Below are 19010 nucleotides of genomic sequence, written 5' to 3'. Positions count from 1 at the left end.
TCCCTCTGCTTCCATTGGGAAGCTCCTGGTCCCTTCTAGAAATCCATGTGCACCAGCATCCACCCCAGGCTGCATCCGCCGGGCCTCAGGCGGAGGGGGGCAGCAGGAGCAGGCCCTGGCTGGCGGTGAAGTTGGTGCTGCAGTCGACGTAGCGGTACCGCTCCAGAGTGCTCTGCGACACGTGCCCGATGTACGAGAGCTTCACCCACGTCCTGGGAGGGGAGAGCAATGCCTCTGTCTGAGTAACAGCCCCTGCAGGTTCGCATTCATAGAGCCCCAAACAGGGATGGGCTGGGAGGAACCTTAAAGCTCATCCAGCTCCTACCCCCTGCCACGGGCAGGGACACCTTCCATTAGAGCAGGTTGTCCTGCTGGAAGGTGTCCCTTGGCCTGTCCCTACATCCCTTGTCCCAAGCCCCTCTCCAGGTTTCCTGTAGCCCCTTTAAGCACTGGAGCTGCTCTCAGGTCTCCCCTTCAGGAGCCTTCTCTTCTCCAGGCTGCCCCAGCCCAGCTCTCTCAGCCTGGCTCCAGAGCAGAGCTGCTCCAGCCCTCGCAGCATCTCTGTGGCCTTGCTCCATCAGCTCCATGTCCCTCTGGTACTGCTGCCCCAGAGCTGGATGCTGAACACTCATCACAGCTCCTCTTCCCCCTCGAAAGCTGCAGCTCCCCTCAGTTTCTGTTCCTCAAGGTCTCTCGCTGCAGAGGACAGGCTGGTGAGCACAGGCTCCGGAGCACAACACCCTCATGTGAATGCTCAGTGTGAACCGAGCTGGTGTCTTCTCCTTTCCACCTCACGTTTCACCCAACCGTGTCAAGTGGCCTGGACTAAAAGCTGACACTGAACCAGGCTGGGGGGCTGCCAAGAGGGATTTTCTTTGTGTCCCCTAGATCTGCTGCAGCAGCAATTCCTTTTTGAGTCAGGAGCTGAGCAGAGCACCACGTACCTCATGAAGATCAAGATGTTGTGCACCTTGGCCTTGGGAAACGTGCAAGAGAAACTGGAAGAGAGCAAACCACAGAACCAGGTCAGCGTGGGCTAAGCAGGGCTGCGGAGACACTCGCGTTTCTCAGTGTCTTCTGGGATTCTCCCTTTGGTGCCAACTCAGCTCAAGACCTGGGCCAAGACAAACCCTGCTGCAGCATCCCACAAAGGCCTTCAAGTCATTTCTAGCAAACAGTCACCTTCCAGGAAAGCAGCACAAACCAAGTCATTTCCAGAGCTAACTCTAATGAAAGCACCCTAAACCCGCCCTCCTCCCCAGCTCTATACAAGGAGCAGTAAATCCTTACTACACATAGGAGAAGGAACCACCCAGCTCCGCCTTCACAGTGAAATTCACCTGTAAAAGAGGAAAGAAAAACACATTCACATGCCTAAATCCAGCCTTTCTGGAGTCTTTCCTACTTGCTGTTGCCTTTATCTGGGGTGCACAAAGCTACTCCGACCATCAGACTACTTTGCCAGGCAAAGCTTTAAGGTATAGATAGACCACCATCATGTTACCTACAGGTTTTAGGCAATAAAAGCATCACCCAATGAAGCAATGAAAGGTGCACACCAGTTTGTCACTCAGCGGCTGGATGCTGGAGACGTTGCTGACCTGCTGGGTCCCCACCACGGTGTTCATGTACTGCACCTGAGTAGTGAGGCTGGTCACTGTCACGGAGTAGAAGTTGGAGTTCCTGATGCGTAAGGTGGCCTGGGTGGAGGGGAAGAGGGGACACAAGTAGCAGGGAGCCTCCTGGCAGCTCAGCAGGGAGTTTATTCCCTTGGGAAGAAACACACAGCAGCAGCTTACCGTGATGGCGAGAATGACGACGGAGTTCTTCTTGTCGAACCAGACCTGAACCACTTTGATCCCGTCGTCATCCACCAGGATGGAGTGTGGGAAGAGGAAGAAAACCACCAGCCCCGAGATGAGGAGGCAGAGCAGCACGGACAGCAGGACATAGAGCTTCCTGGAAGAGGCAGAGAAGGGGTCAGCTCCCTCCCCTCAACACCACAGGAGCCTTTGCATCCGAAACCCAACCCAAGCAGCAACCACCACGGGTTTGCTCTTCCCTGGGAGAGCCCCACAAGCGCTGCTCTGGGGTTTTTTGCCACCTGAAATTGCTCAGAGCAGGGTAGTTTTTGGTAATGAGTAACCAAAGATTCAGTTTTGCCCCCACAGCGTTTTCATTCTCCTGGTTTTGCTGCTGGCAAGGCAGCTTCTTTCTACAAGCTCCGGTAACAGGCACAGGACGAAGCGTGTGAATAAGATCACTGTTTCCACACCCACCCCGCAGCGGGATTTCACAGGAAGCATTTCAAATTACCCTTTAAACTGCATCTGTCAGCTTGGATGAAAACAAGCCACTGGCTGAAGGAGAGGCTGCAGAGCAGGTGAAGCACTGAACCACAAAGGAGCCCTGTCTGCTCCTTGCAAAGATGCTGTGGCTCTTTACTGCACACTTACGTTCTTTGGGGACGGAGCCGCTGGTCGCTGTAGGGTATCAGAGCCACCAGCTCATTTACCTGCTCTGGAAGGCAAAAGGAACACGTGAATGATGCCCTGTGCGCTCACGCATCCATAGGGAATGTTTTCTGTTTGCGTGTCAGCCCCTCACGTGTGGGGATGCAGCCGGTGCCCTGGCACGTGGGGCAGGTGATGCTGTCCTGACCCGTGAACTCCACATAGGGGAACTTGGCAATGTCCTCCTTGCGGTCCCGGCTATCGAGCAAGTCCTCCTCCTCCTCCTCAGCCTTCCTCCTCTGCCTCGAGGTGGTGTTGGCAGCAGGGAAGGAAAGCACAGAGCCCATGGCAGCCGCTGCAGGAAACCTGTGACAGAGGCAGCAGGAGAAGCCCTGGTCATTCAATGGCTTTCAGGCCAACAAGGAAACCCTGAGCTATAGAGAACAACCCCCCCCACCCCAACACCCCTTAGAGACACCCCCACAGAGACACCCACCACAGGGGGCTGAGCTCCACAGCACCCCACACAGCAAGGCCTCGGGGGGGCTCATTGCCAGCGACCCCCTAGAGACACCCAAGCCCCTCCTGACAGACAGACTCACACCCCCCAGAGCAGAGCCGTGCCCTCTGGGACACCCCCAGCCCCAAAACGAGACACATGGTCCCCAACACCCCCCTCCCTCACACACAGCCCCTAACAGAGCCCCACAGCCCCTCATGCCCCCCCTCAAAGAGGAATGATACCCCCAAAGGGGGGTATATAGAAGGTATATATCCCCCACAGGGACCTGCCCCCCAACTCCCCATGAGGGACACCCCTTTAGGACACCCCCAAGCAGGGGACAGCCCCAAAACCACCCCTCAAAGGCTGAACACCCCCAATGAAGGAATGCTGCCCTCAAATCCCCCCAAAGGCCCTGCCCCCCAAAACCCCCCCACAGACACCCCCAAAACCACTCCTCAAAGGCTGAACACCCCCCCATGAAGGAATGATGCCTTCAAACCCCCCCAAAGGCCCTGCTCCCCAACACCCCCAAAACCACCCCTCAAAGGCTGAATACCCCCCCCATGAAGGAATGATGCCTTCAAACCCCCCCAAAGGCCCTGCTCCCCAACACCCCCAAAACCACTCCTCAAAGGCTGAACACCCCCCCATGAAGGAATGCTGCCCTCAACCCCCCCAAAGGCCCTGCCCCCCCCCCAGACACCCCGAAACCACCCCTCACATCCCAAACTCCCCAATGAAGGAATGCTGCCCTCAAACACCCCCAAAAGCCCTGCCCCCCAAAACCAGACACCCCCAAAACCACCCCTCAAAGGCTGAACACCCCCCCATGAAGGAATGCTGCCTTCAAACCCCCCACAAGGCCCTGCCTCCCCACACAGACACCCCCAAAACCACCCCTCACATCCCGAACCCCCCAATTGAAGGAATGATGCCCTCAAACCCCCCCCAAAGGCCCTGCCTCCCAAAACCCCACACCAACACCCCCAAACCACTCCTCACATCCCGAACCCCCCAATGAAGGAATGTCCCCCCCTCGAACCCTGCTATGGACACCCCGAACCCCCCCGGGCCCCCCGCGACCCCTCACACCCTCCACAGCCACTTCCCTCTTCCCGCGCAGGCGCGGTCGCTATGACAACGCTTCAGGCGGCGGTGGGCGGAGCCAAGCCGTACCCACGCCCATTGGCGGCAACACGCAGGGCGGGGCGTGTGGGCGTGGTTTGTATAGATCACGCCCCCTCTGGCGCCCAGCCCAATCAGGGTTTTCGTCATCACGGGGCGGCCCCACCCTCGGAGGGGAAGTGGGCGGGGCTCTGCTTCGTCACACCCCCCCCGTGGCGGAAACCCGCGCCAGGGCGTGCCGCGTCTCTCACTGCGCATGCGCATGACGGCGGCGGGCCCCCTCCTCTGGGGGCGTGGTTTGAACCGCGCATGCGCTGCAGCTACGCGGCGGCGTCCCCTAGACTGTGGGCGGGGTCGGGTGAGGGAGGAGACGGAGCAGCGGCATTGGCAGCTCTATAGGTACTGCTGTAGGCACCGCTTATAGGTAGCGCTATGGGTACCGGTTATAGGTACCGCTATAGGCACCGCTATAAGCAGCCGTATAGGCACCGCTATAGGCACCGGTTATAGGCACTGCTATAGGCACCGGTTATAGGTACCGCTATAGGCACCACTTACAGGTACTGCTTATAAGCACCGCTATAGGCACCGGTTATAGGTACCGCTATAGGCACCACTATAGGTACTGCTTATAGGCACCGCTATAGGCACCGGTTATAGGTACCGCTATAGGCACCACTTACAGGTACTGCTTATAAGCACCGCTATAGGCACCAGTTATAGGTACCGCTATAGGCACCACTATAGGTACTGCTTATAAGCACCGCTATAGGCACCAGTTATAGGTACCGCTATAGGCACCACTATAGGTACTGCTTATAGGCACCGCTGTAGGCACTGCTATAGGCACTGCTACAGGCACCACTTATAGGCACCGCTATAGGCAATGCTTATAAGTACCACTATAGGCACCAGTATAGACAGCGGTATAGATACCGGTATAGACAGCGCTATACGCACCAGTATAGACAGCTCTATAGGCACTGCTATAGGCACCGGTATAGATAGTGGTATAGGTAGCGTTATAGACAGCGCTATACGCACCGGTATAGACAGCTCTATAGGCACCGCTATAGGCACCGCTATAGGCACCAGTGTAGGCACTGCTATATACACCGGTATATGCACCACTATAGGCACCGCTTATAGGTACTGCTCTAGGCACCAGTATAGATGCTGGTATAGGTACCGTTATAGACAGCACTATATGCACCGGTATAGGCATTGGTATAGACAGCGCTATAGGCACCGTTATATGCACTGATATGGACAGCGGTATAGGCACTGGTAGAGACAGCGGTATAGACAGCGGTATAGACAGCAGTATATGCACCACTACAGGCACCAGTATATACAGTAGTATAGGCACCACTACAGGCACTGGTATAGACAGCAGTATAGGCACCACTACAGGCACTGGTATAGACAGCAGTATAGGCACTGCTATAGACAGCAGTATAGATAGCCTAGGCACCGGTAAGACAGTACTATAGGCTCGGCTCCAGGCACTGCTATAGGCAGCGGTATGGATACCAGTATCTACACCATTATGGACACCAGTATAGACACTGATATGAGCACCAGTAAAAGCACCGGTACACACAGCGGTATAGATACCAGTGTGAGCCCCCCGGTCCCAGTATAAAGCTGTCAGACACCAGTATGAGCCCCCCCCACGTCCCAGTGCAGAGCCTTCAGACACCAGTGTGAGGGTTTGTGTGTGCTGGTGCAAGGCTGGGTGTCATGGACGGGTGTCATGGATGGGCGTCATGGATGGGTGTCATGGTCATGGGCGTCATGGATGGGTGTCATGGATGGGCGTCATGGTCATGGGTGTCATGGATGGGTGTCATGGATGGGCGTCATGGTCATGGGTGTCATGGATGGGTGTCATGGATGGGCGTCATGGTCATGGGGGTCATGGATGGGTGTCATGGATGGATGTCATGGATGGGCGTCATGGTCATGGGCGTCATGGATGGTTGTCATGGATGGGTGTCATGGATGGGTGTCATGGTCATGGGGGTCATGGATGGGCATCATGGATGGGCGTCATGGATGGGTGTCATGGATGGTTGTCATGGATGGGTGTCATGGATGGGTATCATGGTCATGGGGGTCATGGATGGGCATCATGGATGGGCGTCATGGATGGGTGTCATGGATGGGTATCATGGTCATGGGGGTCATGGATGGGTGTCATGGTCATGGGGGTCATGGATGGGTGTCATGGATGGGGGTCATGGTCATGGGGGTCATGGTCAGGGGTGCTCATCAAGCGCAGGCCATGCACAGCAACATGAGGCCATGGCGTGAGGCTGTGCCATGACTGTGCGTGCTTGTGCACATGCATGTGATGCCATGCACATGCATGTGATGCCGTGCGCACATATGTGATGCTGTGTGCACATATGTGATGCCTTGCACACGTATGTGATTCTGTGCACACATATGTGATGCCATGCGCACGTATGTGATGCCGTGCACACGTATGTGATGCCATTCACACATATGTGATGCCGTGCACATGTATGTGATGCCATGCACATGTATGTGAAGCCATGCACACCTATGTGAGGCCGTGCACACATGTGTGAGGCCATGCACATGTATGTGATGCCTTGCACATGCCGTGCACATATACATGTATGTGATGCCTCGCACACATATGTGATGCCATGCACATGCCATGCACATACACATGTATGTGATGTCTTGCACACGTATGTGAGGCCATGCACACGAATGTCATGCCGTGCACATGCCGTGCACATACACATGTATGTGATGTCTTGCACACGTATGTGAGGCCATGCACACACATGTGAGGCCATGCACACACATGTGATGCCGTGCACATGCCATGCACATACACATGTATGTGATGTCTTGCACACGTATATGAGGCCATGCACACACATGTGAGGCCATGCACACACATGTGATGCCGTGCACATGCCATGCACATACACGTGTATGTGATGTCTTGCACACGTATATGAGGCCATGCACACACGTGTGATGCCTTGCACACGCATGTGATGCCGTGCACACACGTGTAAAGCTGTCCTTTGCCACAGCCTCACCAGACACAGTGCTGCTGGGGGGGGGTCCCTTGGGGGGTCCCAGCTCCCGACCCCTGGCTCCACATCCCAAGATGGAAAATAATGATGGGGAAAGCCCAAATCTCCCCATTTTCCACCCCGGAAACAGCCAGGGGTGGGAAAAACTACGGGAAAAGGCAAAATCCCTTCAATTTCCCTCTGGAAACAGCCAAGATGTGGAAAACTGATGGGAAAAGCCCCAATCCTTCTAAACCCCTTTTGTCCCATCACCCCCATCCCATCGGCTCCGGGACCAAAGGAAGCAAAACCAGTCCAATTGGAACAATGCTAATTCCATAACTCGCTCCTGTACAGTCACTGGGGGGTTCCCTTTGCAATAAGAAGCAGAGCTGGTGGGAAAGGGAATTCCTGCCCCTCCAAGTGACCCAAAGCACCAAACTGAAGTTTATGGCAAAACTGGAGATTCCCTGGAGCTGCTTTCCATGCGGCGCCGATGGAAACTTCATGGATCATTTCTTCTGTCTTATGGATCATTTATTCTCCTCCTTCCCGGCAGCAAAATGCCAAGGAGCGGAGGCTTCCTGCTCACCTTTCCCGTCTCACTGTGGGCTGGGAATCTCCTGCTCTGCCTGGGATGGGGGTTGAAGAGCCAAGGAAGGGGCTGGGAGCAGGACTGAGCCGTGAGGATGGACACTGCGTGGGTGCTGAGGGGAGATGGGGAGGGGGAAACCCACACTGAGCCCACAGGGGTGGGCTGAGGGGTGAGCTCAACCCTATATTAGACAACAGAGAATCCCCAAAGCAGGGGACCCATAGAACCATGGAGCCATGGAATCAACCTGGATGGAAAAGAGCTTCAAGACCATCAATTCCAACCATTCCCAGCGCTGCCAAGGCCACCACCAGCCCATGTCCCCAAGTGCCACATCCACACGTCTTTTAGATACCTCCAGGGGCACAGTCCCCGCACTGGTGCTGAGCCAGGCCAGGACGCTGGGGGCTTCCTGACCACCTGGGCACAAGCTGCTCCTGCTCAGCTCCATCAATGCCGGTCCTTTTCCATGGGCAGTTTCCAGCCGCTCTTCCCCAAGCCTGGATCATTCCCTGGGGTTGTTGTGTCCCATGTGCAGGACCCGGCATCAATCACTGCCCCTCAACGACAAACCCGGCAGCAGCCTCTCCCCCCCCCCCCCGGCTCCTTTTGCTGTGTCCTGGGATCCATCCCTTTCCTTCCCGTTTTAAGCCCGTTCTCCCCGTCCCAGGCTGCAGGAGGGATGGGAATGGGGGGGATGGAGCCGCGGGCGGGTTTTGCAACTGCTTCTCCAGAAACCTGCGCTCCTGAGGATGTGGAGCAAGAGCCTGAGTCAGCACCGGGAGAGCCGGATCCGTGCCGGGGGAGCGGGATGGGGAACGGCTGCTACGGGGCAGCGGGATGGGGAACGGCTGCTCCATGGGGAGCGGGATGGGGAACGGCTGCTCCATGGGGAGCGGGATGGGGAACGGCTGCTCCATGGGGAGCGGGATGGGGAATGGGGAACGGCTGCTCCATGGGGAGCGGGATGGAGAACGGCTGCTCCATGGGGAGCGGGATGGGGAACGGCTGCTCCATGGGGAGCGGGATGGGGAACGGCTGCTCCATGGGGAGCGGGATGGGGAACGGCTGCTCCATGGGGAGCGGGATGGGGAACGGCTGCTCCATGGGGAGCGGGATGGGGAACGGCTGCTCCATGGGGAGCGGGATGAGGAACGGCTGCTCCATGGGGAGCGGGATGGGGAACGGCTGCTCCATGGGGAGCGGGATGGGGAACGGCTGCTCCATGGGGAGCGGGATGGGGAACGGCTGCTCCATGGGGAGCGGGATGGGGAACGGCTGCTCCATGGGGAGCGGGATGGGGAACGGCTGCTCCCGGGGCAGCGGGATGGGGAACGGCTGCTCCATGGGGCAGCGGGATGAGGGAGCTGTGCTGCTGAAGCCGGTGGCTGCAGAGGGGCATCCAGCTCAGTTGTGTTTGTGTTGTTCCCTTCCTGCATGGATCAGGGAATGCGGACGGATGCTTCCAGGTGGTGTTCAAGTTCAGGAGCTTCCTCATCCACCCCAGCTGGCAGAGAACCATGGAATGGTTTGAGTTGGAAGGGACCTTAGAGCTCCTCCAGCTCCAATCCAGCTCCAGGGACCCCTTCCACTGGAGCAGGGTGCTCCAAGCCCCTGTGTCCAACCTGGCCTTGAGCAGTGCCAGCGATAGGGCAGCCATTCTCCATTCCAGCCTCCCACTAACCTCATGGGGAAGAACTTCCCCGTATCCCATTTAACTCTTCCCTCTTCCACTTGGAAGCCCAAACTCCTCATCCCATCCCTGCATCCCTTGTCCCAAGCCCCTCTCCAGGTTCCCTGCAGCCCCTTCAGGCACTGGAGCTGCTCTCAGGTCTCCCCTGGCTGCAGCACAGGAGCAGGATCCCCTCCCGGAGCTGCCGCTCATGCTCTGGGGGTGCAGCCCCGCACTGGGGGGGTTCTGGGCTCAAGCGCTCACTGAAGCCGGCTCATGGGGAGCTTCTTGCACCCAGCACCCCAAGTCCTTCCCCTTAAGGCTGCTCCATCCGGTGCCTGTGCTTCCCCATACTTGGGGCACAAACCCAGCTGTGGCTATGGGGCAAGGTGTGTTTGACAGCAGAGCAGTTTCGATGGGGTTCAGGAGCTCATTGCACCGGTCCAGACACGGTGAGGTCAATGGGGCAGCCGCTGTGTGAGGCTGGGGATGTGTTTGATGCTGCAGTGATGATCACTGGGATGGGTTCTGAGCAGCCCCTCCCGTTCAAAGCCCCCCCCCGGCCCCATCCACAGCCCACTCCCCACCCCCCAAAAGCTTTCTGCGCCACGGAATTGCTTTTGATGAGCTCCCATTTCTTCCCAGACATCGTTTTCTCTCATTGGCCTCATTAAGGCAATTTGAAGCCCGTTAGCGAAGCGCGTTCCCCACGCAGATGAGCGCTGTTGAACCCGGTGGGTGCAGCTCAGGGGCGGTGATTGCCCTCGGCTGCGTTGGGGACTCATTTCCTCGGGGGACTTTGGGTTTAGGGAGCACTCGATAAACCCCAGAGCATCGCTCACAGCACTTCTCTCTGTTCCATTGGCGGCCACCCCCCAGATGCGGTTTTGGGGGTGGAAAGGGAAATATCTGCCAACGACACTGAGTTTTCCACACTGGGGGTGTAACGTGCCCGGGCGATGGATGGAGCAGCTTTGGGTTGGGGTTGCAGCACCGGCTGAACCGGCTCAGCCCAAACCCCCGCGCTCAAGGTTGACTCACGCCACCGGTAACGGGACTTTGGGTGGTCAAGGTCGGTATTTGTGACCTGGTTCCATTGTCCCAGATTCCACCAGATCCCACGGGAGAGCCCTGTGCGTTCCAGGTTCAAGGACCTGCAAGGTCAGTCCTTGCTTGGGATGTGAAGCACATCCCATTGAGGGGTCAACCAGAGCAGCCCAGGTTGACTCTGTCAGGAACCTGCCTACTCATGGTCATGCACCCTTGGAGCTGCGCTGGGGCCCTCGCGGATGCTGCTGTCTCCAGTCTGGAGGCAGGGGATGGATGAATCAGCTCTCCCTCTGTCCTTAATCTGATCTAAGCATTGGGAAAACGCAGGAGCCGTCTCCAGCCTGTAATCAGATGGAGGTTTTGGCGTGTGCGGAGGCAGCTCACCTGACAATGGGAGAGGAAGGAGACGAGCCTGGGGTTTGTCTGCGAGGTGCTGGATGTGGCGAGCCGCAGGGCGGTTTAGTTACCGGGAAATGCGGAAGGGAAGCAGCCTCTGAACAGCGCCGGGGCATGGAGCTGTGCAACGCCCGGGCTGCCGGGAGGCACCAGAGCAGCGCGCTAGGGACACCCAAAGGTGGAGAAGTTCGCCCAGGAGTGCTGGGGGGGGGCACCCTTGTGCCGGTGGTGTTTGCCCTGGCCCCGTAAGGGACGGACCCCAGGCCGGGAGGCAGCGGGGGAGCTCCCTGAGCACCGGGCTTTCTGTGGGGGCTGCACCCCGAGAGCCGCCCGCAGCTCCCCACAGCCCCTGGCAGAGCGCGGGGCTCCCCACAAGCCGCGGGAGCGGGGCAGGAGCTGTGGGGAGAGGCGGGGACCGCGCTCCGCAGCGGGGTCCCTAAAGCCGGGGAGCAGCGGGGGAGCGCCCCGCGGCGCAGGCACACACGTGCGTTCTCCCGCCAGCCCTCGCCACGCCCCCGAAGGGCGGGGTTTAGCCCAGTGCGAGCCTTATATGGCGCTGGTGGGCGGAGCAGAGACGGTGCCGCGCTGGCATTGGCGGGGGCGGGGAGGAGGCGTGGCTCGGAGGGGGCGTGGCCTCGGGGAGGGGCGGGGCGCGGAGCCGGCCGGTTCCCGTCAAAAGGCGGCCGCGGGCGGCGTGGGGGGGAGCGGCGGGGCCAGGAGCGCAGGTACCGGGACCGGGCTGGGAGCACCCATGGGGGCGATGCTGCTGATGGGGGCACCCACACGGGACCCTCTGTGGGCGGCAGCGGCTCCGGTGGTGGTTGGGGGGCGGCTGGAGCCGCGGGGAGCCGCTCGGTGCCTCTGTGCGAGGGGACTCGGGTTTGGGTCACTGCGGGTGCCCGGTGCCTTCTCCCTGCTGCTTGAGGGACCCGTGGGGGTCCGCTGAGCTCCGCCGAGGTTTGGGGGTCCTGTGGGGATGTTGGGGTCCCCCCCGGGGCTTTGAGTGCTCCCTGGTTTGGGTCCCACCTGGGCACGGGGTTCTCTGTGTTGCCCGTCCTGATGTGGGGGCTCTCTATAAGCGAGGGCACCTCAATGCACTGTAGGTCCCCCGAGATTGGGGGTCCTATGTGACACCCTGTAGCATTCAGTGTCTCCCCTCAGATGGGGGTCTTATGGCTGTTAATGGCTTCCCCTCTAAAAGTTGGGGTTCGCTATGGGTTCGGTTCATTCCTGCCTCCCTCAGCCTCTGAATTGTGGGGTGGCCCCTGCTTTTGAGGTGTCAGTGTCCCCCCAGTGCTGTCCAGTCTCAGGTCTGACCCCCCCCTTGCTGGACCCAGAATGGGGTTCAGCCTGCAGCTGGGGGTGCATTCACATACCCTACCTTGGGGTGCCCCCCCTTTAGCTCCATCCCTCCTCACAGGAGGTCACCCCTGTCCCCTCGCCCCATCTCCCATCCCTGTGTGTCCCTGTCTGAGCTCCCCGTACCCTTTGTGGGGGGCTCTGAAGCTGGGGTTTACCTGGGTGTTGTTGGGGTTTCCAGCCTGTTTCTTGCCCGCAGGCTGGTTTCTGGTGCAGGGAAGTTCCTGGTTAAGTTTAAGGGCACTTTAAAGCTGATCATTAATCTCCCCACCGAGTACTTTTGGAAGTAGGGGGGGCCGGCAGTAACTGCCCTGCTCTGTGCTTCCCAGTGGCTTCTCCTCCGTCTGGGAGCGATCCCGGTGTCGGAAGTGTCCGCGAGTCCCAACGCGAAGGAAACGAAGGTACCAGGGCTCTTCCTGCAGTTCCTCCATGAGGAGGGCTCCGTGGTCCTGCTTTACCCCCAATGGGAGCCGGGGGGGGGGGGCTGTGGATGGGTGATGTGGGGCGGACGGAGGTGCCCGCACCTTGGGGTGAGCGGCTCCTTCCTCTTTATCCCCTTCTTTCGGGCCGGGGCTGGAGGCTTCCTCCGAAGCTGGGCTTCCTGAGAAGCTCTGGGTTCTGCGCTCTCCTCCCATGCGGGGCAGTGACTCACCTTCCTCCGGCGCTCGCTTAAAGGAGCCCCGGCACCTCGGGGCCACGCGTGTCCCCTCCTAAAGGGTGCCAGCCACCAGTTTGGGTCCTCTTCTGCCCTGTGGCTCCTTCCTCTGGGTCTCGCTCCCGAGGCTGCCTTGGAGCAGCGCTCCCGAGTGGAGCAGGGAGGGACTGGGGTTACTGAGCTGAGGAAAACCCCGTCTGCTGTCTCCAGACCAGGCGGTTAAAACCAAACCCCATGAGATGGGGCTGGAAGCTGCTGGCTGCCGATGGGCTCTGTGGAAGAGTTTAACTGGGAGCAATGCGATAAAACCCGGCACCAGGCTGAGGCGGAGCGGCTCTGGGAGCCCCTGGCATTGCATGGCTTGGACAGCATCATAGACCCGGAGGAGGGAGGAGGAGGAAGGCTGCTCAGGTGCAGGAGGTACGGGCAGATGTCTGCCTGATACCCGCCTGTCTGCAGGCAGATCGGGTGTGAGATCTCGCAATGGGATTTGGAATGACAAAGGCACGAAGCACAGAAATGAGCTTTTCATCGGGCAGGAATGTGCCTGGGGTCAGACATCCACGAGGTGTTTGTTTCCCAAATCCCGATGTACTTAAGGCAAAATAACCGGATAGTCTCCCTGCTGCTCCCATGTAATGGATAACTGCGGCGGAGGCTGCCTCCCCGTCCCGGGCTGGGAGTAATCTTTAACCCGCTGTAGCTCACAAAGTGGAGCATCCAATGGCCAGGATCGATCCTGCTTAGAGGCAGTTGTGTCTCTGTGAGGGTGAGGAAGGTACCAACGAGCAGCGCATCCTCCTCTGCTGCGGGTCCCCATCAGCTGCAAGAGGAAGGGGACGAGCATCTGAGTGCAGGGTAAGGTCTGGTGGCTCCGGCATCAACTTCCTCAGGCTGATTATAGCCACGGATGGGGGCACCCGGACGGGCATGGGGCTGTTCTGTGGGCACTGGACACTGAGGGACCCCCCCTTATCCCATGTCGTGGGGAGGGATGCAGTCCTGACCCTGTGGAAGGAGGTCCATGGCTGGGTGTCCCGTTGGGAAGCATACCGCAGGCGCTGGGGTTTGCCTGTGTTTGAGTGTGAATATTGGATGTAAGGGGTGTGAATATTTGACTGTGGCGCAGGTGGCAAGTGAATAAAGGCAGGTGGCCGCTGAGTGATGTTATCACATCAGGGGGGACGTGTCTGGTGCTGCCTGCAGCAACGACCTCCCCCAGAGCTGGGTACAGCAGCCCTGGGTGGGGAAGCGCCTGCATCCTCGCAGGATGCATCCGGATCCCAGCTCGCTGCCGGCTCTTTCCTAACCACAGCTACAAGGGGGCGGCTCCCCCCCGGCTTTGGGTGAGCTCCTGGGTACGTCTCTTGGGTAAGAGGCGCAGGGGAGGGATTGGGAGCTCTGCTGTGGGGCTTGCACAACCGGGGCTCACACTCATTGTGTGTCACCGGGCAGGGAGCTGGGGGAGCAGCCGAGGGTGAAAGTGGTTTCTGGGGCTGGTTCTCTTCCCCCCCTCGGGTGAAAGTGCTTCAGGAGACCCGAATTCCCCTCCTCGTTGTGGTGGTGAACGTGGGGTGTGCAGCCCCGCATAGGGGGAGAGGCGGCGATGTCAGTGTGGAGCAGCTTTGTGAAGGTGGGGGTTCAGTTATAACCCCAAAAGGAGGGCGATGCAAATGAAACTGCTGCTTAAAATAAGCCTCTAGAGCTACAGCTTCCTGTTGAGTTAATGCAGGGCTGTTGGGGAAAGCATCCCTCTGGTTGTGGCTCTTTGTGGGGGACTTTGGCTCTGGAGCTGTAGCCGCGGTGCAGGAGGGGAACTGAAGATGCAGGTGAAGCAGGGCTGGACCAGCTGATGGTTGTCGGTGCTTCCAGCTGAAGGTACCTGGTTGTGAGCTGGGGCTGTGGCCCATAGGGACCGGCTGTGACCCTGGGGATGGGAGAGGGAAGGGCTCTTAAAGCAGGGTGTGAGGAGCACAAGTGATGAGGGGAGCAAAAGTCCAGGAGATAAGGAAGGTCGGAGGCTCTTAAAGGCTTTAATGGGGCTCCGGAGCAGGAGCTGGCTGGGGAACGGGTCCCCTCCTACAGTCGAGACCGACGTGGCAGGGTTTCCACTGGTGCCTCTCGCTGCCTTCACCTCTGCTTCAGTGTTTGCTGAATCACAGCATCCTTATCTGTGGGGCTCGCAGCGGTATCAGTGGGAGCCTCACACGTGGAAGGGAAGTTTTGCCTCTGACAAATGGAAACGGGGCTCAAAAGTGCTGAAAACCAGTCCCTGGAGCCTTGATCTGCTGATCTGAAAGCAGTTTCCTCATTGCCGGGAGCACCCAACCCCTCTGCCCGAGGTGTCTGACCTCTGAGCTGCGGTAGCCCCGCTCAGTGGGACACTGGTGAGGGATTCTATTCCCAGGTGGGATCTGGGGATGAGGAGAGATGGGTTGGAAAGGGTGTTCTCGATGGCCGGCTCTTGGAAAAGCCCACCTTTCCCTAAGGATTTGGCCCTGAAGCCCACGCTCTCCTTTGCTCCATGCCCTTGCACCCTGATGGCTGCAGGCTGGGTGCCCGCTGGGTGTGGGTGCTGTTCCAGTTGCCCAACGCCAGGCTGGGATGCACATCACCTCCTGCTCCATCGGTGCTCCCACTCCACTTGGGCAAGAAGCCTCCAGCCTTGGCTGGAGCCAGGGGGTGAGGTGATGGGTCCTGAGCTTCAGCCCCCTGCAGCAGGGACGTGGATAGTGCTGACATGGAGGGTTCCTTAGAAATAAACCCTCAGAGCTCCATAAATGGGACCAGGAAGCAGATAAGGTACAGGTGAGGTTTATATTTAGACCTGCTTAGCTCTGCAGAGCACGCAGTGGCCTTGGTCAGAGCTGGGTTACTCACCTTTGTGTCCCAAGGGGATGGGGAGCGCCGGCGGCTACGTGCAGAGGTTGGGTGAGATGCCCTGGGAGTGGGGACCCAGAAGCACTTTTCAACTGAAATATTCCCGATGTTTTAGCTTGGTGCTGCTCTTAAAGAGGGTTTATTTCATAGCTTGGCTTATGCCGAACCTGGAGGTGGTGCTGATCCCTTCCTGGTCCTGAGCTTTAAGCCTGAAACCAGCCTGGGTTGGGTTGAAGGCACCTTAAAGCTCCTCCAGCCCCAGGGACCCCTTCCACTGGAGCAGGGTGCTCCGAGCCCCTGTGTCCAACCTGGCCTTGAGCACTGCCAGGGATGGGGCAGCCACAGCTTCTCTGGGCACCCTGTGCCAGCGCCTCAGCACCCTCCCAGGGAAGAGCTTCTGCCCCAGAGCTCATCTCAGTCTCCCCTTGGGCAGGTTCAAGCCATTCCCCCTGGCCTGTCCCTGTCCCTCCATCCCTTGTCCCAAGCCCCTCTCCAGGTTCCCTGCAGCCCCTTAGGCACTGGGGCTGCTCTCAGGTCTCCCCTTCCCGCAGCAGAGGGGCAGGATCCCCTCCCTGAGCTGCTACTCCCGCTCTGGGGGTGCAGCCCCACACTGGGGGGGTTCTGGGTCATGAGGGGGGAGGTTCTTGCACCCAGCACCCCAAGTCCTCATCCAGGCTGCTCCATCCTGGTTTGGAGACCGCTCCTTTAAGGAGCAGAGCCCTTCTCAACCCAGCAGTCCTGGCTCATTGCTTCCCTGTTGTCCTGGCACCTGGGTGCAGGCAGTTCCTGTACCCGGCTCTGCCCCATCGCTGGGGTTCAGGCTGTCTCCTCTGGCACCTCATGGAGAGGCCGTTGTTTCCTGAGCATCCCAGCTTCGTGCTCAGCCGTGGGGTGATGCTGCGGTGCGGTCAGTGCTGGTCGCAGGAGGAACCCGTTTCTCCCCCTGTCCTTGTTGGCACTGGGAAAGGGCACGAACTGCAGTGGTTTGGCTGCCAAATACGAACCCACCGTGGGAGGTGGGAGATGCTGTGTCTGCAGCAGGGCACTGCACGCACACAGGCTCCTGCACTGCAGGGAACAGGCCCCTCCTGTTTGTTTTACCTGCCACGGATGACAGGGTTTCAAGTGACAGAACGTCCCTGGCCCTGGGTGTGGGATCTCTGCCGCACAACCTGGCAGGGAAAAGGATGAGGTGGGATGGGAGGCAATGCACGGACGGTGCCTGGATCCATGGGTGATGTGTTCAGCTCTCATGGGAGCGATGCTGCGCTGCTGGCAGGGCAGGGAGGACGTGTGGTGGGCTCCTCTGTGGGCACTGCAGTCAAGCACAGGACGTGGCATTGCTCTTTCTGCCCCCCTGTCCTCTGCTCTGGGGCAGGCTGAGAGGGGGAATGATGTGGGGAATGGGTATGGCTGCGGCTCCTCGCTGGGAAGGAGGGAACGGATCCCTTGATAGAGGGGAACGGTTTAACCCTGCTCACCAGCACTTCCTGGAGCAGGGCCTGGGGAAGGAGCTGGTGAGCAGGGTGAAACCGTTCCTCTCTATCGAGAGAGGAGCCAGCTCTTCCCTGCTCCATCCCTGGGCTGCAGGTACCCGGTGCCCCTGGGCTGGCAGAGCTGACCTGGGGGTGTCCTCTTTGGTTTGTGTCACTCTGGGGTTTCTCCTTGCTCTGTTCCCCCCTCTCCTGGTGCTTTGGCCTCTCTCAACCTCTGGCTGCTGTTTTCTGCTTGTCCTTCGTTCAGGTGATAGGGATCTGCTGAGAAATCACTGCTCTGCTCTGAGGAAACCCGAGGCTGGGAATGCTGGAGCTGGGGAGAGGTGCAGGGGCTGGACCTCAGCCTGGGCAAGAGGTGGGAGGCAAGAAAGCAAAGGCTTGCTCCAGCAAACTGAGCCTGGGCACGAGGCGCTGCTCCATCCTGGGGCTGTTCCCTTGTAGCTCTTGCCTCTGCATCCCTGCACATAGTCCTGGCTTGGAGATGACCTCACTCAGGCTTTTCTTTTCCCTAAGCTGGGAATCTCCCATTGATGCTCCAGGGATACACTGAGTTTTGGGCACCAAAAGCTGGCAGCTCCCGTGGTTGTAACCTCCCACCTGGGCGCAGCGATGGGACTCAGCCTTCTTGTGCTCCGTACTGGGAGCTGAATTCACTTCCTCCTCCCCAAGAAGACCTAATGGCACTCGCTGCCTGCTGCAGTGCCACATTCCTGGACGCGTGCTTGGTGCGGAGGCCACGTGGCTCCCGAAGCAGCAGGAAGGCAGGGAGGGCTGGTCAAGGCTTGCGTCTCTAGGGTTGATCTGGGGTGAGTAATCCACAGAGCAGCTCCTTGTCCTTGTCTCAGCTGCAGCGTTCCCCATGTCAACACTTTTCCCCATTGAATGCCCTGTTTAGGAGCCAGCGTGGGAGGAGCTGATGGGTGCGAGGGGCTTGGAAAGCTGCTTTTCCCCTGCCGGGAGAGGGGTTTGATGCCCCAGGGTGGGTTTGTGCATGGGGCTGGGGGCTGGACACCTCTGGCACAGGGCACCCGGCGCTGCCAGGTCTTTCCTGCTGGGAACGGTGCAGTTGTTCCCTATCTCCTGGGATCTCAGTAAATGGGTTTATTGCTTCAAAGGCCACTGGAGCGGCCGGCGCCTCACACAGGCCCCGTTTTCCACACTTGGAGAGCCTGGAGACCTTGGATTCTGGACTTGCCCTGCAGAGGAGGAGCTGCTCCCATATCCCAGAGCCCCGTGAGCAGCTCCCGGGCTTCATTCCCAGCAAGGCCAGTGCGGTACCGGCCCTGGTTGTGTGGGTTTAGCACTGAGAGGGGTTCAGTCCCCATCAATGCACTTGGTCAGGGGATGAAGGTTTAAGCTCTCCTCCTCAGACCTAAGGCACGTCCTCAGCAGGTCACTGGTCCCATGCAGACCTCAGTGCTGGTTTGAGCTCGGTCAACTCCGGTTCTCCCATCTCCAGCAGAAAGCCCCGGAGCAGCCTTGCTGTGATGGTGCTTTCGGTATTAGAGCTGCTGGGGAGCCCCTGGGGAAAGGGGAGGGTGTCTGTGTGTTCCTGCTCTGATTCCTCCCTCGTGGAGGGCCACGGAGCCATCCGTGCTCTTAGCAAGAACCTGTTTGCATGGGTGTCGCAATCGGGGAGACGCTCTTACGGAGCGCGAGGTATTTGCCGCATGCAGGGGCAGCTCCTTTCTCTTGGCCTTTCCTGGTGTTTTTCAACGGGAGAGGACGGATTCCTGGCCTGCTTTTACCCCGGCATTCGCGA

General features: G+C 59.0%; 1 protein-coding gene across 2 annotated transcripts; it reads right to left on the bottom strand.

Moving 5' to 3' along the window:
- Nucleotides 1–58: 58 nt before the first annotated feature.
- Nucleotides 59–2860, bottom strand: TMEM106C (transmembrane protein 106C). 2 transcript variants are annotated; one of them, XM_057420870.1, is made up of 7 exons: nucleotides 2608–2851; nucleotides 2457–2520; nucleotides 1800–1959; nucleotides 1560–1700; nucleotides 1291–1340; nucleotides 945–998; nucleotides 59–212 (listed from the first exon to the last, which is right to left on the bottom strand). In XM_057420870.1, the coding sequence occupies exons 1-7, from the start codon at nucleotides 2798–2800 to the stop codon at nucleotides 86–88; spliced, it is 789 nt and encodes a 262-aa protein (XP_057276853.1). In that variant the 5' UTR covers nucleotides 2801–2851; the 3' UTR covers nucleotides 59–85. The 2 variants fall into 2 exon arrangements, with proteins under 2 accessions (XP_057276853.1, XP_057276852.1); XM_057420869.1 differs by having other exon boundaries at nucleotides 1560–1959; nucleotides 2608–2860.
- Nucleotides 2861–19010: the final 16150 nt, after the last annotated feature.

Source organism: Pezoporus wallicus, unplaced genomic scaffold (assembly GCF_028554395.1).
Source record: "Pezoporus wallicus isolate ANWC-B61680 ecotype Strahan unplaced genomic scaffold, APGP_CSIRO_Pwel_v1 contig_9775, whole genome shotgun sequence".
Lineage (NCBI taxonomy): Eukaryota > Metazoa > Chordata > Aves > Psittaciformes > Psittacidae > Pezoporus > Pezoporus wallicus.
The sequence above is the reverse complement of the archived record's forward strand: the minus strand, read 5'-3'. Positions and strand labels throughout refer to the sequence as shown.

Excerpts from the sequence above, each read along its gene's own strand:
- TMEM106C (XM_057420869.1), bottom strand. The coding sequence starts at position 2,800 with ATGGGCTCTGTGCTTTCCTTCCCTGCTGCCAACACCACCTCGAGGCAG. Across the intron at positions 2,521-2,607 it reads CACCGGCTGCATCCCCACAC|AGCAGGTAAATGAGCTGGTG; the intron begins GTGAGGGGCTGA and ends TTTGCCTTCCAG. Across the intron at positions 999-1,290 it reads GGTTCCTTCTCCTATGTGTA|TTTCTCTTGCACGTTTCCCA; the intron begins GTAAGGATTTAC and ends GCTCTCTTCCAG.